General features: G+C 38.9%; 4 protein-coding genes across 5 annotated transcripts; 1 reads left to right on the plus strand and 3 right to left on the minus strand.

Moving 5' to 3' along the window:
• Positions 1 to 365: 365 nt before the first annotated feature.
• LOC117271393 (COP9 signalosome complex subunit 9) lies at positions 366 to 6824 on the minus strand. The gene is made up of 3 exons (XM_033649519.2): positions 6616 to 6824; positions 5082 to 5154; positions 366 to 976 (listed from the first exon to the last, which is right to left on the minus strand). Exons 1-3 carry the CDS (start codon positions 6712 to 6714, stop codon positions 939 to 941), a joined length of 210 nt encoding a protein of 69 aa, XP_033505410.1. The 5' UTR covers positions 6715 to 6824; the 3' UTR covers positions 366 to 938.
• Positions 6825 to 7683: 859 nt separating this feature from the next.
• apoda.1 (apolipoprotein Da, duplicate 1) lies at positions 7684 to 11370 on the minus strand. The gene is made up of 5 exons (XM_033649518.2): positions 11243 to 11370; positions 10801 to 10938; positions 8802 to 8923; positions 8601 to 8686; positions 7684 to 8407 (listed from the first exon to the last, which is right to left on the minus strand). The coding sequence occupies exons 2-5, from the start codon at positions 10915 to 10917 to the stop codon at positions 8172 to 8174; spliced, it is 561 nt and encodes a 186-aa protein (XP_033505409.2). The 5' UTR covers positions 10918 to 10938; positions 11243 to 11370; the 3' UTR covers positions 7684 to 8171.
• Positions 11371 to 19146: 7776 nt separating this feature from the next.
• LOC117272311 (apolipoprotein D-like) lies at positions 19147 to 24125 on the plus strand. 2 transcript variants are annotated; one of them, XM_033651162.2, is made up of 5 exons: positions 19147 to 19244; positions 22756 to 22889; positions 22999 to 23120; positions 23551 to 23636; positions 23742 to 24125. In XM_033651162.2, exons 1-5 carry the CDS (start codon positions 19217 to 19219, stop codon positions 23981 to 23983), a joined length of 612 nt encoding a protein of 203 aa, XP_033507053.1. In that variant the 5' UTR covers positions 19147 to 19216; the 3' UTR covers positions 23984 to 24125. The 2 variants fall into 2 exon arrangements, with proteins under 2 accessions (XP_033507053.1, XP_033507054.1); XM_033651163.2 differs by lacking the exon at positions 19147 to 19244 and adding an exon at positions 22523 to 22611.
• Positions 24126 to 26655: 2530 nt separating this feature from the next.
• LOC117272395 (apolipoprotein D-like) lies at positions 26656 to 27948 on the minus strand. The gene is made up of 4 exons (XM_033651305.2): positions 27731 to 27948; positions 27410 to 27531; positions 27133 to 27221; positions 26656 to 26988 (listed from the first exon to the last, which is right to left on the minus strand). Exons 1-4 carry the CDS (start codon positions 27848 to 27850, stop codon positions 26750 to 26752), a joined length of 570 nt encoding a protein of 189 aa, XP_033507196.2. The 5' UTR covers positions 27851 to 27948; the 3' UTR covers positions 26656 to 26749.

The raw sequence follows: 27948 nt of genomic DNA on the forward strand, positions 1-27948 counted from the left end.
CTTCCAACTCAATCTATTAAAAGCCCTGAATGAGCTTGATTGTTTTTCTCAGCACATGAAGAAAAATGAAACTGATGTTTAGAGTAATAAATTGTGTTCCATTGTATTGATTTTTTTTTTTAAAAAAAAAAAACAAAACCTGTATGACTCATTTTATTAGTTTAAGATTTTTAAGACTTTGTACAATGTGTTTCCAAAACATTAAATGTGAGTTAATAAAAATATAGAAAGATATTCACAATTCAGTTTTCAAAATCTTAAAAGCTTATTTTGTTCATGTATAATTTTTTAGAGAACCTAGAAGAGTGCTCTATAAATAAGAAATTATGATTAAACAGTGAACAAAAGGAGTCAGACACACTTACTTCTTTAATAAATACAAAATGCTATTTGTTTATTTTTGACCACAAAAATACAGGTGTGGATCCTTAACAACTGTACAGCTATGTGCAAAGTCATGACGTAACAGGACAGACTGCAGATAAAAACAGAATACATGTGACTATCACACAGTGTGATATAAATACTTGAAGCCATTTTACCAGATTGTCATTCATCATATGCCATCTGCAGCATATTTAAAGGCAGCAGCATATGGAGCCTCTGCCTATCACAAGTATAATTACGCTCCTAACAGGTGTTCTCCGGCACACTGAAACCTGCAATCCAGTTAAGAAACGGTCGAAGACATGAGCACGATACAAGCTCATAATTTTAAGCACATATGAAGGAATCCTTGGGATCTAAAGAATTTCACAACATCTGGAGCCAGTGACGACTTTTTAAGGATGTTTTAAAAAAAGCCTGAAACTAGGACAACTATGAAAGGAAATTGTATGTCATTAGACAGTAAATGGTTGGTTTGCTTTCCACAAAAAAAGAGGTGTCAAGTGGTGTGAATATCATCCATCATTACTCTGAGGACATGTTCGTCTCTGTCACTGGATGTCATCATCGTCAAACAGATCCTCAAAATCTGTGGAAACAAAAAAACATGATTGTTAAAATAAGGTTACGTAACAGCTGGAGAACGAAACACCGGCCGTATTTCAAATGTTTCTGACATTCTCTCATAAAGCAGTGTTATAGGTGGAGAGGGTTGAAGAGGTGCAGGGTGATAAAAGTAAAAGGATCTGGGAATGCACTTGCTGAGGAGTCTGCACAGCGGCCTTCCTGTGCGTCTGACAGTTTGTGAGGTCAGAGGTCAGCACAGAACTGTATGAACATGCACGGGATTATGTGCCACATCCTCCGCTTCTGCAGGCAGCCTTCATTTAACTCACTGCGATCCAGCTTATGGAAAGATAAGCTTTCATTTGTCACAATTGTTAAACCATTCAGTATGTACTGCATCTGATGTGAAGCCTAATGTTTAAGTATTGGTCAGACCTATTGTGGGTTGTACTGTATGTTTGCCTTTTTAGATATGGCTCTTTTTACATTCTTTAGTAGTCGTTCAACTAAAAGATTAATCAGCAACTATTGTGATAACTAATTAATCAATTTCAGTCAGTTTTCCAGGGAAAAAAAGCCAAACGTTTGCTGGCTACAGCTCCAGAAAATATGAGAATCGTATGCTTTCCTTCAGCATATAATAAAGTGACAGAGTCTCTCTGTGTTTTGGACTGTCAGTCAAATAATACAAGCAATTGGAATGCATCACATTGGACTGTGGGAAATTATTACCAGCATTTTTCAACATTTTCTGACATTTTTAGGCACAACAAGGAACCAGGGATATAATCAGCAGATTAATAGTTAATGAAAACAATCATTAGTTGCAGCCCTGGTGTTTTCTTTGTAAAGTGAAAGCTAGGATTGCAAGTGATTACTTTTTTGTTTCCATTATCAATTAATCTGCCCCTTTTTTTTAATTCATTGTTAAATCTGCAAAATGTCAGAAAACAAAAAGCAAAAAGAGAACCAACATAAATCCCTATAGCAAACCTTAACAACTGAGAAGCTGGAACGAGTGTTTTGGCATTTGTGCTTGTCAAAATAATAATTATTTGATTATCGTTTTAAACAGTGGTTAATTTCCTGGCGTTGGACTAATCACTTAATCAACTAATCCCTTCATATTGGGAAAAAATGAAGAAGGAAGCGGGTTCAACTTGTTGTCTTTAGTGCTAATCTCTTGTAATCTAAGGGCTCAGTAAAAAGAAAAATGTTAACAGACACTTTGAGTGTGGATGTGTGAATAGCACTCTATTATGCTGTTTAGGTACAGTCTGCAGTCTACATACAGTACACAGTGTGCAGACTACACACAAGAATTTGCAGACTGCTGTTTTAAAAGGTGCCATCAAACACACAGAACATAAAAATCACACAACACACGGCAGAAAAACAACATTTTGGCTCTAATTAAAGCCTTCACAAAAAAACACAAAACATTACTTACAATGGAAGACATCTACGCTCAGGTGACAAATTTCCTTCTGTCATGTTGTAAATGCTTGGACAGTATTTATATACACTATACATATATATGACCAAAAAAGGGGGTGCCCAAATGTCCACAGGGGCATTGCCACATTGAAACAGGAAAAAACCATTCCCAAACTGTTGCTACAAAGTTGGAAGGACATTATTATCCAAAATATCACTGTAAGCACTGCAGCACTTTGATTTCCCTTCATTGAAAATAGGTGGCCATAGCGCCAGAGCAAGAGTACTAAGTCAACTGGTGTGTCCACATACTTTTGGCCAACTATTGCAAATGTCCAGTTTAGGGTTTCTGTAAGGTCTACACACATTGACTGATTAACTGAACAGGACCAATGAAAAAAGAAAATATATTACAATAAAATAAATGATACAATAAACAATGCAGGCAATTGACAGTAGTTAATGTATGAAAAAATATGAGCCTGTAATGTTTGTACTGTATTTTAAAATGCTTAACAAACATTTCCAAAGTGATTCATTCAGGTTTTTCAGTAACAGTTTCATTACACTGCAGTTTCCTGTGAGCCTAGAAAGTAAAAGCCTTATAAACGCGGAGCACAGAGAAGCAGTCAGAGCTACAGGCTACAGTGAGGCTAAAAACAGAGTTCATATGATGTTTTTCGAAACAACTTTTTATGTCGCGGCTGCAGCACACTTGGATCACTATGGATGAGCAGTATGGAGATACTTTGTGTATTCAATTTTGTGTTCTTGGACGTTAGTCTGGGACACCGTCTGCCATTAGGTGTGCTAGCTGCTCCCCCCGCCGATCTCTGCAAGGGATGTGAGGACTCTAAAACTTCACCAGGGCCTCCATCGGCATATGGGTGAGTAGATAATGGCTGAATTTTCATTTTTGGGTGCACTATCCCTTTAAAACATAAGGACTAGACCTAAACAATTACAACACAGAGAAGTAATTTCACTGCAGAACCGCTGCAGCCTGAATATTTCAGAGTAAAATAACAAAAATTAGCACAAACTGTCACTTCAGTGACAGTGAAAGAGCTGAGCCAGTGTGACACTGATTGTTTAAATGAATTAACATTTAAAATCCCTTTATAAATGTAGGCCAGGGGATTGGGAGCTGCTTTCAACGCGCCGGGAGACAGTTAAGTGGTACACATCTCGACGAGAAGGGAATAAAGCCTGCCATTCTAAATGAGCCTCATACAAAGCACATCTACAGAGCGCCAGCTGAGAAGTCTGTGTGGAATCTGTGTCGCATATGGCGAGAAGTCGCGGCTGTTTGATGTAGTTGCCCCTCAGGACAAGAGATCACACTACATTATAAAACACAGTTTGTAAAAAGGGGGGGCGGAGGTACAAGGAATGTTTTGGGGCCAGTAAAGAGATTTTCCTGCTGTGAAAACAGCAGCGTTTTGACGCCCAAGGGGGAAATAACATCATGTGCTAATAGATTCAATCTGCTCTGACTGACACTTTACTATCTGAAGATGTCTGACTCCTCCTCACTTCAGATTACCTGAGCAGCAAAGTTAATGTGCATCTATGTGTAAAATCCTGTGAGAGGATCAGACAACCTAAAGATGTTGTTAAGGCTCTGTATTTTAGTAAAGACACCTTTAGGAAATTCAGTTAAAGTGTCAGAGATACAGAGACCGAGTATTTCATTTTAAAAATCTGCGGCTGCCAAAATCCAACAAAATTTGAAATAGCTAAGTAATTTCTGTTATTTTTGTGTTTATAAGTGGGGGTTTTAAATTATGTGTGACACACCACTCTCCTGCTAAGTCTCTCCAAACAAATACTTATTTCAAAACATCCACTTCCACCCAAACGAAAATGTCAGACTTCACTGCATGAGAGATGAGGAACACGCACCACGATTAAAGTACAGGTGTGAAGAAAGATAGTCGCACACGTGTAGTCAAAAAATATTACATATATTCAGACTCTATTGTGTAAAATATGCCACGCAGCCTAAAGTCCAAAGTTTGGAGGTACCAATGTTGCAGAAAAAAGACCAGAACATTTAGTGGTGTTGTAAAATAACCACCACTGCAAACCACACTACCTGGCCCCAAACTCCTCCCAGATGAAGGCAGTAACTGGAGTAAGAAGCTTTTTCATCTCCAGGCACGTGAAGCATTTAAAAGGCTGGACACGCAGCCAGTCTGCAGCATTTCAGCCAAATATGTATCCTTGGGGACTGCTTCAAATGCTGCTCTGTGTATCACTACCCATTATTTAGTACTATTAGTGTGGCAGTATCTGAGCATTTGGCTCACAAGTCTTTTATTTCATGTACAAATAAATACAAAAAAACCATGTCAAATCGAAGATGAACTGAGTCTTAGCTAAAATCAAATTAAGTTTGAACACCGCATTTAGTCAGTCTGACAGAGATGGAGTATATACACAGCAAAATTCCTATTAAAAATCGGCTGTACTTTATTTTAAATAGGGTAATGTATATGTAAGGCCAGTGGTATATACAATCCCTGCAGATAATATGGACTAACTCAGTGCATAACAACAATAAATCAGTATTTCCACGACATTTTATGAAGGGTTCAGGTAGATTGTTGGTTTTGCTGTTGTGAATCTCAGTTTGTGATTGTTTAAAGTTAAGACATGGCAAGTTGTAAGTGTATGGAGATCTTTACCATTAAAGAAGTCTGAGTGAACTGCCTTTTCATTGGCAGCCAGGTCCATCAGCAGTCCTGTGCTTCCCCCAGCCTGCCAGAGAACAAACATGCAGCTCAGAAGCACAAATTCAACCCCAAGAAACACAGCCAGCAACTTACCAGCTGCACAACCAGTAAACCAGCCTACTACTAGCAGTCTGTTTAGATACATTTGTCACTATAAGTTACTTGTGGTCAAACATAAACCAGCAAAGACAGTAAACTGTGTAGTCTTATATGATGGTCTTGATTCTAGAGGCAAGGCAAGACAAATGTATTTATATAGCACATTTCATACCTAAAGGCAACCCAAAGTGCTTTGCAGATTAGTCAATCAAAGTTCATTATAGCCCAGTCACAAAACATGCCTCAAAGGGCTGTACAAATAATAATTTCAATTCAATTATATCTATAAAGCCCAATATCACAAATCACAATATGCCTCAGAGGGCTTTACAAAATACAACATCCCTCTGTCCTTGGACCCTCAGAGATTACTAATACTCTATTCTTGAATCATCACTTTTTCATTTTGCTACTCTATCCTCCTGTTGTCATCCCAACCAGCAGACACCTTGTTAATCCTTTGTTTAGTTTATCATTAATTTTATTTAGCTCCTCGTGAATACTTGAGTTGTTTGTCACTTTTTAAACATTAAGTAGATCCAGGAGGTCCAACAAAATCCTTCGGCGTGACCAAGTATGTGTAAACATACCAGCAATTTGACTCCAGCTTTAAGTTGTTCTCAATGTACTTACACATGAATTTACAGGAAGGTTTAAAAAAAATAGACGTACAACTAAAAGCAAGGACAACAAACTGAATAACTATGGTTCTATGTCTATATATAGGCCTACCTAATATGTTCATAAAAGCAGATGAGAATAGCAACACACAAAATCTATTTATAAGTCAGGTGCTCTGTACATTGTAAACAAATACAAATAGTGCAAAACTATTAAATGGGTTAAGTACCAAATGATTTTATATACACGAAGAAAGTGGTCATGTAGCCTACGTTTTGTATTATGTTACATGTCTCACAGTATATATACAGTGTGCAGGGTGATAGGTTCATGTTAAAGCATAGTGTGTACTTTAAACTGTAAATATACAGCTATTAATGTGTGGGTATGAGGATATTTTAGTGTTACAAACTGATTTAATAGTTTCCACTGTAATATGTGGCTATGTATTATCTGGCTTGATTAACACTGTACCCTGATACAGTCAGCCCGACAGTCTGTAGCTTACTTCGGCTAATTTACAACTAAATTAACAGGCAAGCGTAACATAATATTAGCATGCCAGTAATTAGTTATTAATTTAATAATTATTCGTAACTTTTAGCAGTTAATGGAGAGATACTTTAATACAGACCCATAAGGCTGTAAAACAGTTCAATAACAGAGGGACAGTTAAAGTTGGCTGGTACAGCTAGCTAACGCCAACTGTTTATATACGTGGCTAACTAAGCTAATAGTTAGCCTGCCACCTAGTTAGCTAACAAACCTCATCCAGATCAACGTACGGCCCCGCGCCCTCAGGAAACATCTCGTCCACCGCTGGTTTCATGGCGACGGTCGAGTTGGATTGATCCTTTAGTGGCATCGATGATCAAAAACCACGGCGTCTTATCGCCGAATATTCATCAAATTATTAGCTAAAGAAGCTACACCACCAAGCTAATGTGGTGCCCCGTCAAAATAAATCCGATGGGAAAGTCGAGTCGAGATACAAAGGTTCCGCGGCAAGTTTTCAGGGAAGCTTTAATGGATACATTTGATCATCATTCTTTAAATCAGCGATGAAAGGAGTACTATAAAGACCTTGTACCTAAGTAAAGGTGATGATGCCACAGTGTAGAAATACTCTGTTACGAGCAGAAGTCTGGCAATCAATTTTATTCTCCAGTAGGAGTAAAGTTTTAGCATTAAACATAAAGCACCAAAAGCAAAAGTGGGCAACCCATTGTTTAAAATGACCCATTACAAAATAATTTATATTATGTTATTGAATTATGATCATTGGTTCAACAATGCATACATCACTTTAAAAGTGCTGATAAAGGTAGAGCTATTTTTTTTTTTTCAAATTACTGCTTGGTAGCTTGTGAATTTTACCAAGGGATTGATAAAATCTTTATAATAACCCAAAAGAAAAAAAAAACATATTCTAATCTTACGTGTTTAAAATGATTGCATATTGCACCTTTGATGCAAAATGTGTTTCTTAACCACACTGCTTTTTTTTTTGACATGACACATTAAACATTTCTGGCAAATGTAAAATCTAAAGCTACTTAGGGATCAACTTGAAAGGGGAGTCATAATATAAGAGAAATATTTCACATTACTAGGATGTCAACCTGTAAACATTAAAAGTACCTAATACAGCAATAGAAGTCTGCACTTTATTTATTTACAGGTGAAGTAAAACCACCTTTCATAGGGATCTTTTCAAATCAGTTTTTGTTTCTGACTCTATCTATGCATGTAGAAACCCTGAGTTGCTCTCTGATGTTCATTCAATATTTTCATTAAAGAGGTGCTGCACAGAATCAAAGATGATCACATGAAGTATGTTTCACTGTCTTTTATTTACTCTAATTGAATGCTTTATGTTTCCAGCTTGTGATATAAACATTAACTAATATCATTTGATTCCAGTATGATTTGTCTACTTTATACTGCAAATTAAACAGCTAAAATAGTTCACTATGACAAAAAGAACAGCTTAAATGGCTATACATGTGCGGAACATTACCCTCAGCTGACAGTATTACAACCAGGGATGTTGTGTTAAATAAAGAGGTGGGTATGCTGTTATACATAAAACACCCTCACACCAAACTACAATGTACATGCAGTTATTTTGTGCTGTTGTTATTGTCTCAAAAAGCAGAAAAACTCTGTCCACACATGAACAAACTGAGTAACTGAGTTGAGTGTACCCTCCGTTACATCCCTGGTCATAATCATCTAAATATTAGTCTTCTGTGGAACCAGAGTTAAATCATCTTCCACTCAATTTCTCCTTCTGTCAGCAGAAGTGTCATCTTGCTCTGCTCAGAGAGTTTTGTTACAGCCCTGCTGCTTGCTGGGAATCATCCTGGTCACGTCGATGTTGTTGTTGGCAAAGATCTGCATGGCTCTCTGGATGGTGGCGTCTGGCAGGGTTCTCGTTCTGCCCAGGATCCAGGCAAAGTCGACGTGGAAGAGCCTCAGGACGTCCGTGCAGGAGTACACGAGGGCCACGTTTGTGTAGTCAGTGGACAGGATCCAGTAAGGGGAGTAGGGCAGGACTGTGGTGATGAGGAGTAAAAAACACAAGATGGAGAAGCAGATCACCTACAATGTTTTCACCTGATCCGACATGAGGATCAAAAATAAGAGGCATGACCATGTTAAGAAACACACTAACATTAACAACTGACTCTCTAAATTATACACAACAGTGGCATTTATTCTCAAAGATGTATTCAGTGTCTCTCTCACCGTAGGAATAGCTTATTCCCAGCTTGGCCGGGTTCTTCAGATCCTCTATGACTCCAGTCCCTACGATTTTCCTCAGCTCTCCTTGTCTGTTTTATTTCACACAGTCAAATTTCATGTTGGATTAAGCGAAATACCACACACCGTGCAAATATTACCTCTTGACTCCACATTTGCACAAAGAAAATTGCAGATAGGACTCACAGTATTTCAGAGCTGACCACTCGAATGGAGTTGTCTGTCGTCAGAGTGAAATTGGTTTCGATGCACCGGCCTTTCTCAAACTGGGCTGGCAGTTTGGCAATTTCAAACCATCTCCCCATGAACTGTGAGGGCAAAGACACACACGAGTTCAAAGACAATTCAGAGCGCTGTGAGTGGAGCGTATGAATAAATCTACATGTTTTAGTGGATTCCGTAAATGTACGGTGAGTGTCCTATCAAACCTATTCTTTACCAGAGGTGGGATGTACATTTACTCAAGTACTGTGCTTCTCTTAAGTATTTCCATTTTATGCTACTTAACATGTCTACTCCACAACATTTATTCACCAGCTTTACATACTAGCAGGTTTGTTTCTTGTGAACAACCCACCAGTACATACAGTACTTCAAATTAGCTCCACCTGGACCAACTGCATCAGTGAAATGCTACTTACACATGAATGAATCAATAATAACAATAAAGTAACACTATTTTGATGGTACACTAAAATGTAGGAGTAAGCAGATATAAGGGCATTTTAGGTGGTTATTAATGTACGATATTTGTCAACAGTTTTAACATTTTATATTACTATGACTATGTTTTACCATATTGTCATTTGGTATTTGTTTATACACCAGCATATTTTTTTGGATGTCCACAGGAGGAGCTTTAGTTGTTGGCAACAATACATTCTCACTCCCAACTCCTCACATACCATCGCTTGGTCAATGGCCCTACATGTCAAACTATGACACTCAAAGTAAGCTTCCAGTGTTCCAGATGCTCTTGGTAAACTGGCATGTCAGTTTACCAAGTGGCAACCTCCAAGGATGGACAATAAAGTCAACGCAGAAGTGCCAGAAACTGCAGTTCCTCTAATGGCCACTTGAGGCTGGCTCCAAAAGCCAGTCAATCCTCATAGACCTCCATGTAAAAATTCTCAGTTCTACAGCAGAAATAAACATGTTTACAACCTGGTACAAAAAAACATTTTTGTTTCTATAAGTAGTTACCTTCTTCAAGACAACTGTACAGGGGTGAATTTTTATATAATTTGCTTGTTATAGTTATAGTTACACATAATCAAAGGCAGGGCTACCCCTCGCTCCTTCACAGTGCCAGCCTATCAACCAAATATGATCACTTCTGACTCCAAAAAACAAACAAAACAGAACAAAAAAAGAAACAAGATGGCTGAAATGACGAACTCAAGGCTTAAAAACTGGAGTCTACAAACCTGTGGGTGACGTTGCAGTGGCTGTGTCGATTATTTCTACAGTCTACTCTATTTACATCACTATAGGGTGCTACACATACTAGCACACTATGTTGCTATTTAAATTACTTGACTTTTGGTTTTGCATGGGACATATACAGCAGGCTCCCAGGTGAAAGTCCAGAATTTGTTTAACCCATCCACCTCACCTCCCAACCACCATACGCAGACTGTCTTGCTCATTGCGGCGGTTGCTTAGAGCTGACACCCAGTGCATCTCATGCTGCTGCTAAAGGGTGCCCTGATGCATTGGTATCTGATGCTCAGGGCCAATGACTGAGCATCGGCATTTGATTAGTTGGGAGTGAGACCAGGTTGTTGGCAACCGGATACATAAATGCTCTATTTACTACTACATTACAATGTGTTGTAAACCTTTTATTGCAAGTTTATATACTGCTTACAAGTGCCACATGCTTCACCCTACTTTGAATTACCATTTGCTATTACTATATACTTATACTTGCTATTTAGGCTAAAGTTTAATCAATGGCTACTTTTAATAGAATACAAATCAAACACTATGTGCTATACATTTTTGACCCATCACAAAATCAGACACTCAAGCTGAAAAATAAATTTTGTATTCTTCTCTAATCTTTTGATATGGTACAAGACAAAAAAGACAGCTGTTTATGTCATCTACACACAACCATGGGACATAACTGGGCATTGCTCTGCCAATTTATTTATCAATTTCTGTACAAAGTAGCTCGTACCTGTCTAAGGTTGAACGCTGGCTGAACAGCTGGCTCTGGACAAGGTCCCCAATGAGGCACCTGAGCCCTGATGAGCGGGAGGATGAAGGCAAAACCCAAAACAAAAGGTAACTTCATGGTTGGGGCGCCCTTCAGTACCTGCAGGAGTTGATCCACCATAACATAAAAATTAAATCAGATACAGTTTGTGTTGAAACGCCATCAAATAACCAATATATAAGCAGACATAACAATATATAAGAAGACGCAACTGCTGGAAAGCAGAAAAGGATTTCATGGCATTTTAAGAAGTAATTCTAAATGTTAAAGTTTACTTGACAAACATTTTCTACACAGTTTCTTTAAACACAAGAAAACACAGCATTAGTTAAGGCTAATAAACAGCATTTTCCCTTACAAATCATCACCATTTATACATACATCACCAAATATATTTTCTTACCTCTGTGGCCAGATGGTCCAGATATGTGTTCTCTCCCTCGGACTAATCCCGGTATTTGAATTAGAGATGTTGCTCTCTGCAAGGTCTTGCAGTACTGCGACCCTGTGTCATCAATGCCTCTTTGTGTGGAGCAGCTTTATTTCAGACATGAAGTAAACTATTAGCAAAGTGGAGTCATGGGGGACATACCAGCAGAAATGTTATTAAACAGTCTGGATGTTGTCCTCCCTTAGAGGGACGGGGATGTGTACGTGGTTTCTTTTTTACAATGTTTCCATAAAATATCTGAGGATTTCTTTAAGTGACTCTCAAGCAGCTACGAAAAAGGTCTGTAGATTATCTTGAGTAACCGGGTCATGATTTTTGAAAAATGAAATGAGTTTTTTTTGGCGCTTTGAGCACCACAAGCTGAGTGCCATCTAGATCCATTATTCTCAAGAGAAGGCAGACATCTCTACGGCCAATATGTCTAACACATAACTCACGCCAAAACAATCTAGGCTGATAAACAGCACTACAGGTAGGGGGAAAAATATGTATTTTTGATTCTGGGTTAAACTGTCCCTTTAAATATTGTTTCATCAGTCTGCATTTTATTCTTTTTACAATGAGCATGACAATCTCTCAAGGCTGTAACCACTTTCTTTCATTATAACACAAAGCATTGGTGTATGTCAGTGTTTACTTCATGTCTGACACCTATACTCATGATTCAATGACACTCATCGCCCACATATTTCAACCCTTGTCTGACCCTCTGTTTTTAGCTCAGTGTGCTGTGAGCAGAATCCTCTCCATGTTGGTTTTCAGCCAGTCTGACTGGTGACTCTCATCCTGTCACTCATCAGGACCCAGGCCAGGCCCACTGAGGGCAGGAGCAAACGCTTCAAAGCATCATTTTCATACAATCAAGTGCCTAGCATGTGTTGATTTGCTGGTGGCATGTCTCTGCAGAGGGACTGTTTTTATTCACTGAGCTGAACTCTCTAACAGTTTTAAATTAGCTCTGAAGGGTGTGGACTGATGTTAACACTGTCAGAATGTTACTGGCTATGTGTGAAACCTATTGTGGATAGTCTGAACAGGAGACAACAACAAGACAGAGACAAGATGTGAAATAATGCATAAAGAATGAGAAAAAAACCCTAAAAAAATCTGTGAATTTATTATTTATCAAACTAACAGCTGTTATTTTTACCTTGAATATCCTGACATGATGCACAGGCTCAACTGCAGGAGTCGATGAGTGAGTTTTCTATCCATGGTATTGATTTTACCGTATTATACATATTTATATATATATATACATATATTATATATACAATAATTGATTGCATGCTCATGTAGTTAGAGTAAGTAAGTTGGCACATAATCAGTAAGTGCTGAGCGTGTGCCAACTTAATCAATTCTTTCAAAGAGTCCTGATCATCCATCCATCATTAGAAAATTTGGCAGTGCTTCTGTATTCATGATAAGTTGTGGAAAGATGATCATCGTCCAAATGCAGCAAAGTGCGCACAAAACTATATAAACTGAGCAGTACTGCATCTCAGTGTCTCAGTCCATAGGTCGACATTTAAATATGTGAAATGTCCTGGTGCAGTAAAGCACCAGAGTTTAACTCTCAACACAGATTAAACCAACCACTGTCAATTATGCCATTAAATGCTCTCTGCTCTCAGACAAAGCCCCACAGCTACAAACAAGGTTAAATTAAAGAAGAGAAAGATCAAAAGGCTCAGTTTCCAGCTAATACACTTCAGAGAGGAATGACTTGTTAGCTGCACCCGGATACATCAAAGCCTGGTTCAAGCAGAGGCGGGTTTTCCCCTGGATGGGGGCATTGAGCCTGACTGGTCAGTCGATGATCAAGGGAAGAAACAACCACACTGGCTCAAAGACGGAGTCAGAAATATCAAAAGGGTAAGGAATATTAAAGGAACGGATGAGTATGCAGAGACAGGAACATTTCAGCAAAAAAAAACAGTCAGCCCCTGCTTGTTTTGATCACGGTTGTAATGTATAGTTTTTGTTTCCATATTCTATCACATGGAGGGCTAATTCAGTTGTCATCAGTGAGGCTTGTTTGAAACTGTGCTGATTATATAGATCTCTGTGCTGCCTGGGGGAAGAATTGGTGTGAAGCAACCATGTTTTCACAGACATGGATGTGGGCTGTAAGTGTAACTTGACTGGTGCACGGAGGCAGACACGAGGCGATAATTCTACTTTTACCAAGTCTTTTCTCCACCTTTCAGCCGTGACTGCATCACCACTCAGGTCGCCCATGGACCTTTTTCACAGCAGACATTTTGACTTGTCATGATAGGGAAAGCACAGGTGAAACTGATTACATTAACAATCGCTCAGTTCCATTAGGTGGCCCAGTGAGTCAGCACCCACAATACCAGAGCCTCCTTAAAGTGGATTGCAGCCATCATTAATGAAAGTAAATACACCTGTGCTTTTCCTACGACGGCATGTCAAAATGTCTGCAGCGAAAAAGATCACTTCTGTGGGAAAGCCCCCACACATACCTCTTCCTCTGGACACCCACCTCCACGTTTCCATGGTGCACAGCTCCACACCTGATTTTATTCCTACAAGAATAAAAGCCTGGTACCACACTGGCAGCAATGTGAGGATATGATGCTCATTAGAAAGATTTTTATAAAAGACTTTGTGTGTATGTGCATGAACACAGCCAATTATTACAGACCTTCCTGATAGGAGGCATTCAGACTTGTCAAACACAGCTGTCACTAATTATATCACTGATATAGGTGTAGAGCTGTGGGAGTCTGCTGTTGCTCATGTTGGCTTACCTATGGAGCTCTTCTTAAGGTTGTTAGCGACAACATTGGACCCTTTTTTGTGATTTAATACTCTGTCATGTCTCTTTCAGTAACACACCATTTTCCTATATTTTTATACATTGTGTTCTTCATCTCTTAATTTTTTACCCTATAACAAGTTATGATAATAGATAAATAGACAGAGGGACCTTTTAAAGGCTCTTGTGTTTGCCTTATGTAATCTGTAATTTGTATATTTTTATGCTGTTTGTATAATTCTATGTGGTGTTGTTTGTGCACTGCTTTCTTAGCCAGGTCGCTCTTGTGAAAGAGGTTTTTAAATCTCAATGAGTTTTACCTGGTTAAATAAAGGATAAATAAAAAAAAAAAAAATAAAAATCTGGCTGTCAGAGATACTGAGCTAGCTGTAGCGCACTAGCGTTACCTGCATGCTAGCATTAGCGCGCTAGCCCGCCAACTGTAGCCTTATTTTTTTCCATGATTGTGTCCAGTGACAGAAAGTACTGCAGAAAGTGAGGCTTATGGGGAAAACAATCGCAGGACATGATGATAAACCAAGAACACCTTTTTTATGGTGGCCTTTTTAAATGAGCAATGGGGGGAGTTACTAAATTAAGTGATGAAGCAATTGATAAGTAGAAAGCATTAACTAGCTAGCTAGCTAAAAAGTTAATTACTTCTACTTCATTAATGATGTCCTAAATTCGTCTTAAGTACTATTAGGACGGGATTAGTTTTACATCCCTATGTAAAACTAATCCCGTCCTAATAGTACCTAACACCTAACACAACCAGAAGTCTCGTGGCTCTAAAAAGTGCTTTCTTCTCGATCTCTTTGATTGGTCTCCCACGTAGGGCGATGCGATCATTAGAAGAATGTCCACTATCACGACTGCCGACAACACCGAATGCTTCTTGAAGCGCCTCCATCATCGAAAAAATGCGGAAAACTAGTTGTAAACGCAGAAAAATGGTTGTAAACAGGACGTGACAAAACAAGAACAATGAGAATGAGGTCATGCTTTATGCATTATGAGTATTTCAGAGGTCTAACGAGGAGCCTGTTGCTCAAAGTGTCACATAGTGTTAAAATCCTTCTAATGGGAACTGCTTGGTGTAGGCCTACAGATCTATTTGTTTCAACTCTGCTGGTTATTTCTTTCTGGTACTGGGATGTCATTTTTTATCATTTTTTAACATTGTTAGTTACACCATTGTTTTTCCAGAGAAAAGCCAAATTGCAAGTGGGATTGGATGTATTTAAAAACTAACAGAAGTGTACGTTTAAGTGTACACTTACATCAGTGTTTCCAAGGAACATTAACATATATATGACTGACCAAGTCACATGACAGCAGTAGTAAAAAACACTCACATGCCACATGTGGGGTCATGTTGGGGCCCCTGGTACATATGTACACACAAACACACACACTGAAAGTTAAACATGTGGAAGGGAAAACACCCTAACGTATGACATAACATACACACACAGCTTGAGAATATTTCCTGCTGCTACTGAGGGACAACAAAGGTCACAACACCATCTGTGCCTTTTCACCTAAATTAAATTAATAGTATTACTGTATTTTTTTTTTTTTTTTTTTGAAAATGCTGTCAGACTGGTTCAACAAGTGAAAAGAATTGTTTTCTCATTGGAAATAAGTAATTGAATTAACTATTACACAACTTACGAATAAATTATAATAGGGCTGAAATCAAGTAAGTAAGAAAAGAAGTAAAATATGACAAAATCATACAATGATGTGGTTTTTTTGGATATAATTGAATCATTCAAACAGTCTGTCTTTAACAGAGTCAGATGTAGGGTTAGAGTTTTCGAGAATCATGAAAAGTATTGAGGGCAACATGATCTCACAAAAATTCATGAAATGACCGCAACCTCTTAAAAAGATTGTGGTTTACGTTAAAATAAATATGTTTCGTATGTGCAGGATGTAACATCACGTAACATTACATAACTTTAAAAGATAAGGATGTAAATTTAAAAGAAGTCAATGTTGACTTTTAGTGTAACACAGAACATGTACAGTGGCCTCCCGGGTGAAAGTCCTTTGGTTGTTTGACCTCCTTCTTATGCAGTCTTTATTGCTCTTTACACTATGGTTTCGTAACATTTCAACCACCAGCCACTGCATTACATCGTTGTTCCAGGAAATTTGTGATCCTATGGATCCTGGCTGACTCTCTGTTGGCATTATTAAGTGGTGCAAGCACGTAATTTAAACACATCACATGCCACGACCACATAATGCAGTATTCAGAGGTCATGGTCTTTTCACATATTTCTGTGAGACCAGGTTGGGAGGGTGTTTGTAATATCAGAAATACTTTCAGTACAGCACAGACCAGTACAACAAAACCACAAACAACACCATCACAAGTCACAACACAATCAATAACAACTGACAGTACCTTCATGTTAAAGCTTCCCAAAGGTTACATTTGTTACAGGGTATTTTTTATCACACTGGATTGATTATAGTTAGTATGGGTGTTGCTGTTGTTGTGTCCACCCAATTTAAAACAGTAAACAAATGGTTGTTGTCCTTTAGGATGCTGTAATCCAGACAGCTAGAAAACGCCTGTGTTTTTAGTGACTCTTCATGCAGGAAAATCAAATTAAATATATATCATCTATCATTTTAGGCTTTTAATAGAGAGTCAGCAGAGAGAGTGAGATGACAGAAAATCTAGGAGTTAGAGAGATGACATGCAAAAAAGGTTGGAGAAATCTGTTTCTGAAATCTTCTGACAAAAGACTTTAAAATGACACAGCTGACTGGAAAACCACAGGTGCTGGTGATAACATGAACGATGGCTCTGTTGTGTTCACGTGTCCCAGTGACAGTGACAATGAGCTGGCATGCACAATACCAGGAACTTCATATCAAAGCAGCTAAATTAATTTTATTATTTACACCTGTTTTTTTCGTGCTAAGATGTGTCAAAATTCTCCTGTGAAAAAAGTTCATTGTTCACTGCAGACATTTTACTATCAGAGAAAAAGATCAGTTGAAACAATCAAAGGAAACTGCTTTCTGCCTTAAACCTAAAAGATGAACAGAAGGTTTGGGGGGGAAAAACTCATGTCTGCTCACCACAATATGCATAAAAGTATAATTAAATTTAAGTACTGATTACAGTCAACAAGTTTATTTAATTCTAAAAGCATATAATGCTGATTCAAGCATGTCCTGCTCCATAGAATACGTTACATTTATCTAACCTTTATGCCTTTATGACACAAACAGTAAGGTCTTCATTGTCCATTAACTGGTTGGTGTTATTGCCACATTGACTGAGCTGACTGTTTGGTATGTGGTTATCCTTCAACAAAGATAAGAATGCCATTGCCTTTATTTTCATAGTTTTGGACAAACATGCCTGAGAACGTGTCACATTTGAGGGTCAGAGGTCATTTCTCAGGTGAAAATCCATTTTGTTGTGAATAGAAACTGCATAACGGAACAACATGTTTCCTAGAGGATCAATATGGCCACTGAATGACCTTTTTTGACTTTCCATTCATTCAAAACAATACAGTTCAATTGCAGGCCAAGAATAATATATCTGATTTAGATTGAAGACTATATAAGCTCCCTCACCCTCGATGATTGAGCTTTATTCTATCATTCAAATTTTCATGATATTTTCGGTCAACAGTTGTCCCTCCTGTCACATACTGTATGCCCTGAGCATAGCATGAGCCAAACTCTGTGCTTTAACTGTAGTGTGTGGTGTTCATATTTCTATGTAAACAGCATTACTTATCAATATGTACAAAATGAAAAATTATAATTACATTTATTCAACCTTATTCAACCTTTAAATTGGTACCGAAAGACACAGGAGTTTGAATGACCATTGGTTTATTTCGTCTATCTTATATTGGGCTTAAAATGCCCCTGGTTGGTTTCACTGTATAAATTTAATACAAATAAAGTTAACTTGAAATTACTGAAAACAAAATGATACCAGAATAAAAGGATGGTAAGTTTTTTGTCAATTTCATGTACCACTGTGGATTGTACTTGCAGCAATTTGTATTAAAGGAAAGAATATGTTTTTGTTATGTATAATATGCAAATTAATTGTAACTTTCCTAAAATAATAATGATAATGCTGAAAACAAAATTGAATTGGCTAAATTGCGGATGGTGCTGAAACAGCTCCAGAGAGATGCTGGAAAACAAGACGTTTTTATTCTGAAGGCGTACATTTTGCTTTCTGTTTGTGAAGTTTAACTGGCAGTGACTTTCCAAATCGGAGTTTTGATCAATGTCTGATCATAGACTGTGATGTTGTACATGTCTCATCACTTCCTGTTAGTATGGTTACCATGGTCACCTCACTTACCATACTTTACATTTTGGTAATACCAACTGCAAAAACTATGAGTATGTAGGACATACTGTAGCAAAGATTTGGAGCTCTGCCTTTACAAGTGGATATCCAACTGCTTGAATTATTTTTTTATTTTATTTTTTTGTAAATGCCCACAATGATTTTTCATCTTAAATCAAAGGACAAATCTGCCTCTGAATGTTTTGGACTGAGCTTTGAAAAACTTCTCCCAACAGGAGGTAAACAGACTCAAATTATCATGAGACGACAGATTTATTCTTTAATACACTGCCGGACAAAACATTACAAAACTGAGGATGTTGATAATGCATTGAAAGTAATGACAAACAAATTAAAATTCAACTGAAGCAGTTGTTTATCACAATATACAGCCAGTCTGACCATCTTCTCAATGCCTCTAATGTTGATTATAATGATATCTAAATGTTGAATGTCTCTAATGAGCATTTTGTGTCCTGCAGCTCTTTGTCTGATTTTGTTTTCTCCGTCTACCCTGTTGATAAACCACCACAGACATCCTCTGCTTCAACCCATTTCCAGTGCCAAGTGCTTTCCAAGGCCCTCATGGCTCTCTTGTAAAAAGCAGGGCAGGGATTAAAAGTGAATCCAGAGGCACAGAGAGAGCTGCTGTGGGAGCATCAAGAAAACCAGATGCACCTGTGCCCAATTAGTCTTCCTTTACACCTGCGTGTGCTTTGATAAACACTAAGAGAACTTGAGGTCGGTCAAAGCAGGAAGCTGCAGTAAATGTTCACCCGAGACGGCACTTATGTTTGGAGATCGAAGGGCTGATACTGGTAACAGTGGAGTGAAATTTGTATGTTGTTTGTTGTTGTTAATGAGAACCAGAAAACCTTCTTTCAGTGACTCTGGTTCATAGAAAATAGCAGCTAGCACTATAGTTGATGCTTTTATCTTTTCAGTGCAATCATGTCCTTCAACTTCCCAAAGGAAAATACTCTTATTAAAGCAAGTGGGAATACAGTCACTAACTTTCTTGCTGAGGGTGCATTTGTAAATCCAATCTGACACTTTACACTAAAATGAGAACACTGTTGTTTGAAGAAACTGCAAATGATTGAACTAATCACACATTCACTCCACTTGGTGTCCTGAGTGTGCTCTGCTGCTCAGAGAGTGCGGTGTTCTAAATAAGGGAATGGTACTTTCCAACAGCAATCTGAAATTTACGAATTTGCCAGAGCGTGCTCCATGAATGTGCTAAGAGAACTGGATATAGCATTAAATGTGGGCCCCCTTCATCCCTGAGTTGCATGAAGCCAAAATGGTTCAGCTGCTGTGTATAAAGTTACACAGAGGAGCCAGACAAGTGATAAGCCCTACTTCTGCAATGTGCAGCCCACAGAGCAAGTGCATTAGAGACTTATAGTGGCTGACTGTGGCCATGTTGTTTACTTGAATGGAGATACAATTATTCAATCATGCGGCTCTTCTAGACTTTCAAAATAAAATAAGACCCAATGGATCAAATCCTGATAGTCAAATGAGTTATTTCGCGGGGGTTGTGATGCTCAAAAAAATGTATCCACTGATTTACAAGTGTCTCTTTAGACATGTAAGTCAATGGGAAAAAGTATTTCTGGGCCACAGGGAATCGAGTGATGGTGTGATTGCAGCCGGGCGCACTTCCTGGGGGCCTGTTGTACTATGGCACTCAGGCCTAGTCCCCACGAGCACGGGTATTTTTAAAACCAAACTTTTTTGGCCTTCAGTTTTTAAAAAATCTGCGTCCATACGAGGTGTAATAAAAATACCTCCGTCCACATGACACCGCAAATTCCACTATCAAGCAATGTAATACACATGCCAAAGCAGTAGGTGGCGATATAACTCCTAACTGTGGCCATTGTAGCCAATCAGAAGGCAGTAAAACGTCATTACCGGAAAAACAACAACAAGCGTACTATTATGCAGCAGGAGCAGTCTCCGTAATTGCACACTCTTGCGCCTCTGTTGCTGGATGTGGTTGAGTAGTGTTAGTTGTATGATACAGCCACAAAGTGCTGATATGCTGCTAAATAGCAGCAATACTTTGTTTAGGTCGATCCTCAAATCGTCTCTCGCACACACTGGATCGGGTAATAACACAGCTGTTTTCTGCTTACGTCACACACTGTGACGTCATACAATGGAGACGAGACAAAATACATGCGGTTATCCTGTCCACACATGACTGCTGACACTGAACTCTTCCAAAAAGTTCACCCTGGACTCCGGTTACAAATAACTCCGGTTACAGGGGCCCAAAACTGCGGTTACGTGTAGATGAAAGGCCAAACCGTGAGCAAAGAGTCACGGTTTTATAAATACCTGCGTTGGAATGGACAGCCCCTCAGTTAGTATTTCCAAATGGACCCTTAGATGAGAAGATCATTTACCACTCCCAAGTTTATTTGGTAAAAATGAAGCTACAGCCAACAGGCAGTTATCTTAGCGTAGCTTAGCTTAGCTTAGCTTAGCATAAAGACTGAAAACTGAAAGAAACCTGCTAGAGTGGCAATAAAACAATTCTGTATCTGTGGGGGGGGAAACAACATTTTGTGGTTTAAAATTATCTGGTAGCAGTCACTTTCTGGAGTTTAAAAGCCAGGCTGTTTCTCGCTGCTTCCAGTCTTTATGCTAAACTAAATCTAAGCTAGCTGGCTTAGCTGTAGTCTCCTTTCTACCAGACAGACATGAGTGGTTTCAGTCTTCTTATAACTAACACACACATGCTCCTGAGATGGTCCCAAATACAGATATGGAGACAGATTCATCTCTGTAGTATTTGCATGAGGAGATCGACCATCTGCGTGTAAATGTGTAATCTGTAAATATTTCCACAAATACAAAAACAGATTTCTAAGCTTACAAAAATATTTTGCAAATATGTAACAGATCTGCAAATTAAAAAAAAAAAAAAGACTAAATTCTTCAGGCATAGAATTGAAATTCACAAATAAAAACTGGATTCACCAATAGCCTATCTGTTTGAAAGATGTAAATGTTAAAAAGATATTCACAAATGTTTAATTTGTGGAATTTGTTTGATCTGTTTTATATATGCAAAGTCCTTTTTTGATTTTACAGATGCTTTTTATATTTGTGGAAGTTATTTTATATCTACAGATTACACACTAACACATGGATACGTCGATATGTTCACACAAACAACACTGAGACAAATCTATCTCCATATTCTTCCAATTTCAGTTTGTTCATGGGCTGTAAGTTGTAATGTGGAAACAACACAGACACTACAGAGAGGAAGTGTTGTATTTTATTGCTCAGTGCATTTAAAAACATGATGATAACAGTTTAAAGTAGGCTGTATTGTTGGTGCACCAATTCCTTCCCTTAAACCTACTAAAACAACTTTCTGAGTTGTTTTTCTGACTTGTTGTGAATATTCTTGTTGTGAACTCATGTTCCCCATTTTTCTGACATCACAGCATGAAGTTAGCGAATAAGCACATTTCCAACATGTTGAGCTATTTCTTTGATAATCAAAGAAGATCAAAACTTCAGGTGATAATGCAACTATTTCTCTTTCTCTAACGTCAGTATGTACAGGAATGGCACACACACTTTCTCTTGATCACGATTTTGGGGAAGACACTGTAAAATATTTAAGCTATGCAAATAAGCAGATGCTAATTTTAAACTCAAACAAACCTAAGAAGGGGAAATGTGTCCTCTTAAGTCCACAACATGAAAAATGTATTTCTTTAGTTCAGAGTATCAGCTGCTTTGATTCTGCCTTACTGTCTACTGCAGCACTCAGATAAAAGATATCTTAGATCTCGTTTGTGTTTAATATTCATCTTGTTTGTAATTCTCACATTTATCTTGTTGGTTTTTGACCGAGTCTCCTCTTGAAAAAGTTACCAAAAATTAGTTTGTGTCATGGCATGGAGATGAATGGACAGAGAATGAATGAATGGGATCTATTTACTGCCACAGAGATAACAAGGTGTGAGGCCTGTTTGCACAGTGTCTTCATTTGAACAGGTGCCAGCTCTCACACTCACACCTCCTCAACACCTTAACATGTGAACACAAGAGGAGGGGCTGAAGAATGACATCAGTAATGGCACTCAAGATCTATAAAAGACCCTCAAACTGAGAGTCATGCACACAGGTAGTGACGCTGATTACATACAGGTGAGCAGACTGCAGCCCTGACTCTTCTCACATCTCCTGCCCCTACCTTCTGTAGTTAGCAGTCAAAGATCGTCTTTCAAGAGCAACCTCCTAGCGTAAACCTGATTGTTTAAATAATGGTGCTGTGTGTTTTGCTCTCCGCAGGTCGTGGTGAAAAGATGAAGGCCATACAGGTGATTTCCTTGACTCTGCTGTGTATTTTCGCAGCCAGCGCTCAGGTGCTGAAGTTCGGCAAATGTCCCACACCTGCAGTTCAGGCCAACTTTGATCCTACCAGGGTGAATACTGAACTTATGTTTCTTTTGCTATTAATTAATGTCTTGCCTGTTTTGCAACAATTACATGTTCAGTGTTTTTAGTGTGTGAAATCCTGTGTTTCCTCTGCAGTACGTTGGTAAGTGGTATGAGATCATGAAGCTGCCGACAGCCTTCCAGAAAGGCGAGTGCGGCACTGCCACCTACAGCCTGAAGGGTCCTGGAGTCCTCGGGGTCCTCAACAGGGAGCTGCTGTGAGTACAAGCTGCCTCAGTTTCAGGATTTTAGATTTCAGGATTTGAATATATGCATATTCTTGTCATAAAAATGCTGCTTAAATTCATGTTTTTTGCAGCTCTAATTGTTCTTATCACAGTCCTTGAAATGATCATTTTCGGAGTGAAAGAAAAGACTTTTTAACCTCTAAATTAGTGTGTAACTCCACAATAGACAGCCCTGTGGTGGGAGTGTATCTGCACACGACTGTCTATTGCATTTGCCTTTTTAAGGCCACATCATCGACATGATGACAAACTGATCTTTAATACTGTTTCCAGTGTATGAATGGGAAGCATTTAGTGAAAGGGATAGATATACAATACATTGGAACTTCAAAAATTAAGACAAAGACCTAGAAGTGAAAGGAAATGCATGACTGTGTTAATACTTTTCTCTCTTTTTTAGTGATGATGGAAGCATTAACTCCATCGTCGGCCAGGCCAAGGTCAGGGACCCCGCTGTGCCTGCCAAACTGGAGGTCTCCTTCTCTGGTGAAGACGTCTGATTCATTACAGTTATATTCAAGTTCAGTCAGTCATTGGAGGTAGTTATTTGTGCACTGAATATACCAGCTTTGACTCTCATCTCTCCTGCAGGAACTCCCCCTGGTCCCTACTGGGTGCTGTCCAGTGATTACGAGGGTCACTCTCTGGTCTACGGCTGCACAGACTTCGGCCTCTTCCGCATGGAGCTGTCCTGGATCCTGAGCAGAGAGCCCACCCTGTCTGAGGAGACCTTAGATCAGCTGCACGGCATCCTGTCCTCCATTGGAGTCAATGTGGACAAGATGATCCCCACCAACCAGGATGAGACTTATTGCATCCCCATGGACCAGTAAACAGAGACACTCCTGTTTCAGCCTCTACAGGACTGTGAGACAAGGCGACCTGGAGTCATGACATGACACAGTGTGTGGTGTGCCTCGCCCTGTCGGTACATGATGCAGAGTCAATGCAATAAACCTGTAGAAAAAAAAAGCATGTGGTGGTGTATTTTGTCTTTGGACTTTCAGGTCTTATTCTGAACGACAGAGAAATATACTACAAATCAGGCGGAAATCATACAAACTGAAATGGCAAATGTTAAATACCCATACATATGTTTATTTAAATATTCTTACAGTCACCAATAAAAAGAAATTCTAATAAACTCTCTCTAAATAAGATTATAACTCATTTAGCCAGCAACTCATCAGTATTCCCACCCTCAACCTTTCCATTTGTGTCACCTCTTCCCTCAAGCACTCCCGATCACACAGCACCCAGATCATCCACTCCATCAGTGCTTTACCCTCCTTCCTACAGGATGCAGGTGGAGACTATCCATGTGCAGAAAGGCCTGTTTTAGTTTTAGCATGAGCCTTCTTCCCACAGCCATACGAGCTTTAAAGAAGTAACCTCCTCATGATCTTACCAGAAATGTGTGTGCACCTACTGTGGAAAATAGCCGATCTAACCATCTATAATATAGTCTAATTTTAAACCAGCATTGCTTTATTGGTTTCAGTCTCACATACTTCCTGCCTCTGAGCTTTGTTGGGCTTCATTTTAATCATCTCAGATTTGAAGAGTGGCATAGTGTTATATTTATTTGTCACGTGGAATTACACAAGATACATCTCCAATGAAATGTGATCCCATCAGCTCCTTTTAGTCCTTTTTTTTTTGCATCTTCTTTCATTGTCCCTTATAACTGTCCATGTTTCCGCATGGTTCTGGTAATCTGAAGTTTCTGGCTGTGAAATGATTTAACTGTCCTGACCCCAACAAGACAGCCACATGGTCAAAGCCAACCACAAAAAGCACCACCAAGACTTGCAAAATAGACACAAGAGCATAAATTTAGCACAAAATCAGCATATAATTTGTGTGAATTTGGCACAAATTTAGCACAAATTTAGAAGAGCTGACAGGGAGGGGACTGGAAACATCAGTGCCTACATCATCAAATGTCCGTGCCTTCATCTTCGCTACAATGAGTTTGTAGTTTTCTGGAGGATTCCTTTTGAAAGGCACTAACATTGAGTTTAAGTACACACATAATCATTACATCACTTTTAAAACTGTATATGCAGAGCCAAGGTGGACCCACAAAGTTCACACTGTGATGTAATATGTGTTTATAGGAAGTGAATCGTCAGTCAAAGTTAAAAAAAAAAAAAAGGTGTGTTTTGGTAAACAGCACTGTGCTATACGACTAAACAATGACACTGCAGCACGTTGACATGAGTGAGGTGCTAATCCATGCCATTTTTTAACTAGATCCTTCCTCTATTCACTGAACAGCCAATAAAGAACAATTGTTACTATTCATACACAAAAACATACCACTTACAATTTGTTTACAACTGTAAATAGACAGTAAAACATCCATTTATGACTATTTTTTTACAATGAATGAAGAAATTTGAGATTTATTTTTATTCTTGTGGTCTAAGACAGTTCAAAAATGTTAGTAAACATGAACCGCTCTCTCCCAAATCCAAAAACTAAAGTGCTAAAATTCAAATTTGTGATGTCTTCAAGTCACCATGATGTCGCTATAACAACAACAAGCACTTCTAGGTAGACAACTGTCAGTTCATTTCGATTGTGGATATATGTGAAAACAGCAAACTTGTCTCTGATGTCATTTTCAGTTATAACTGTAATGTTTAAAGATATCAAGTTAAACACTTTGGTGCGACCTGTCTGACGTTTCTGCTGTGCTTATTTCATACACTGAGTTGCTTCGCTATCACCTCTGATACACCTGACACAGAAGCAAAACAATGTACTGCTGTGGATAGAGCCACAGCAAAATGTGTTTTACCCACCTAAAAAAGTCAATGTCAGTATATGTGTACACTATATTTAAATATTTTCACTGGCTTTACACACTAACCAACTGACAATGCAGTACCGGCGACTCTGTGTTCTGCAAAATTAAATTACAGTTTTTGTCAATGGAGTTTGGTGGTTTTGATATAATGGCTTCAGTTCCCCATTGGAAAAAGGCTGTCTGATGGCAGGGTGAAGCTGTGAAGATATTCTAAATACAGCAGATGGCGGATTGAGGCAGTGTTTGTTCAGCGCCGTTTGAGGTTACGTGACACACTTTCTAATCCAAAGTTATTGTAAGTAAACACTGTGATTCAGTCTTTATGGGTACGTTTTCTATTTCAGAGCCGAGAGCATCACGATAAAATAAAGCTCATTTTGGGTATAAAAAAGAAAGCAAACATCCTGGGGTCCACAAAATCAGTTTCCTATTCATCTTCTATAGAGCCACTTCAGACTTTATACCCTATGACATCACAAGTTAGAGACTTACTTCTCTGGTTTCTGGCTTTGAGAGAGAGTAGCTCATGTTCACAAATATTGATTGAACTCTCCAGCCATGAAAATAACATATTGGAATTCTTATGATGTTTCCCTCTTAACCAAAGAGTCATTTCGGTAAGGTGAAACAATCATCAGTTAATTGATTTTCAATACTGTATTACATCAAATAACTACAGAGGCCCACAGATGCAGTTTAAATAAGTTTATTGTAAGTACAGTCACAAGCACCACACATCAGTCTGTAGGCCTGTAGATTCATCAGGTCCCTCTCAGTCTGTTTACTAGTTCATGGCACTGCAGTAATCTGCGTCCTGGTTGGCGGTGACCAGCTTGTCCACTCTGACTCCGATGGAGGACAGGGTGCTGTGCAGCTCCTCCATAGTCTCCTCAGGCAGGGTGGGCTGTCTGCTCATGATCCAGGCAAATTCCACGTGCACCACACCAAGGTCGGTGCAGCTGTAGACCAGAGAGTAATTGTCGTAGTCGGTGGACAGCACCCAGTAAGGAGCAGGGGGGGAGACTGTGGGTGTAAAGGGAGAGGACAATCAGCTGAACAAGTTTCCAAAAGTTCTTCATTCGTACAGTCTACAGACGAGTCAGCCTCCACAGCGTAAAGTGTTGAATAGTGATCTCCACAGGTTTGTAATTAATTCAGGGTCCTTACGTGCAAAGAAGGAGACCGACAGCTTGGCAGGCTCAGATGGGTCTTTAGCCATGGCAGAGCCACTGATGGAGTTAATGGTCCCATCAGCACTGAAAGAAAGAGAAAAAATATAATTTGTGGTGAAAGAAATACTAATAATATAACTGTTACAAGTAAAAATCCTACATTCAAGATTTCACTCAATAAAAGTACTAACAGCAAAATGTAAAAATATTAGTTGGGCAGAATGGTCCCTTTCAAACAGTTTGTAAGCTTTGGTAGTCAAAGTAGTACTCACAGCAGCTCCTTGTTGAGGACACCCACAACTCCGGGGCTCTTAAGGCTGTAGTTGGCAGTGCAGCACTCGCCCTTCTGGAAGGTGTGAGGCAGTCTCTGGATATCGTACCACTTACCAAGATACTGCGGAAAACACGAGGAACATAAATTAATCTGTTGTTGATGAAGAGCTGCAGAATCTCGGGGCATTATGTCGCAGTTTTTGTTTTATGTTACAAATGGTCGCCCCGGAAGGCCTAATTTGTTAACTTGTGTAATTTAAATGAAAGGAAGTGGAAAAGAAATGCTGCTTTGACAGAGTATATTAAAATCTGGTATTCACCCTGGCTGCGTCAAAGTTCTCCTGAACAGCAGGCTTGGGGCATCTTCCTGGCATGATGACCTGAGCGTTGGCCGCCAGAACGGACAGCAGAGTGAGGGAAATCACCTGGATGGCGTTCATCTTTTTTCCACGACCTGTAGAGAACAGAAAAAGGACTCTTAATTCATTTAGATACAGAGGAGCATCATGCCTGTGACTTGTTTACCTGTGTTACTGGG

Source organism: Epinephelus lanceolatus, chromosome 12, assembly GCF_041903045.1.
Source record: "Epinephelus lanceolatus isolate andai-2023 chromosome 12, ASM4190304v1, whole genome shotgun sequence".
NCBI classification, from domain to species: domain Eukaryota; kingdom Metazoa; phylum Chordata; class Actinopteri; order Perciformes; family Serranidae; genus Epinephelus; species Epinephelus lanceolatus.

Bases quoted from the DNA above. Each gene is read 5' to 3' on its own strand.
- LOC117272311 (XM_033651162.2), top strand. From the start codon at position 19,217: ATGTTTGGAGATCGAAGGGCTGATACTG. The intron at 22,890-22,998 runs GTGAATACTGAA...TTTCCTCTGCAG, and splicing joins CCAACTTTGATCCTACCAGG to TACGTTGGTAAGTGGTATGA. The intron at 23,637-23,741 runs GTGAAGACGTCT...TCTCTCCTGCAG, and splicing joins ACTGGAGGTCTCCTTCTCTG to GAACTCCCCCTGGTCCCTAC.
- LOC117272395 (XM_033651305.2), bottom strand. From the start codon at position 27,850: ATGAACGCCATCCAGGTGATTTCCCTCACTCTGCTGTCCGTTCTGGCG. The intron at 27,532-27,730 runs GTGAATACCAGA...TGTTTTCCGCAG, and splicing joins AGAACTTTGACGCAGCCAGG to TATCTTGGTAAGTGGTACGA. The intron at 27,222-27,409 runs GTGAGTACTACT...TCTTTCTTTCAG, and splicing joins GTCCTCAACAAGGAGCTGCT to TGCTGATGGGACCATTAACT.
- LOC117271393 (XM_033649519.2), bottom strand. From the start codon at position 6,714: ATGCCACTAAAGGATCAATCCAACTCGACCGTCGCCATGAAACCAGCG. The intron at 5,155-6,615 runs GTTTGTTAGCTA...GTTCTCTGGCAG, and splicing joins CGTACGTTGATCTGGATGAG to GCTGGGGGAAGCACAGGACT. The intron at 977-5,081 runs GTAAAGATCTCC...TTGTTTCCACAG, and splicing joins TCACTCAGACTTCTTTAATG to ATTTTGAGGATCTGTTTGAC.
- apoda.1 (XM_033649518.2), bottom strand. From the start codon at position 10,917: ATGAAGTTACCTTTTGTTTTGGGTTTTGCCTTCATCCTCCCGCTCATC. The intron at 8,924-10,800 runs GTACGAGCTACT...TTGCCCTCACAG, and splicing joins CAGCGTTCAACCTTAGACAG to TTCATGGGGAGATGGTTTGA. The intron at 8,408-8,600 runs GTGAGAGAGACA...TCATCACCACAG, and splicing joins GGGAATAAGCTATTCCTACG to TCCTGCCCTACTCCCCTTAC.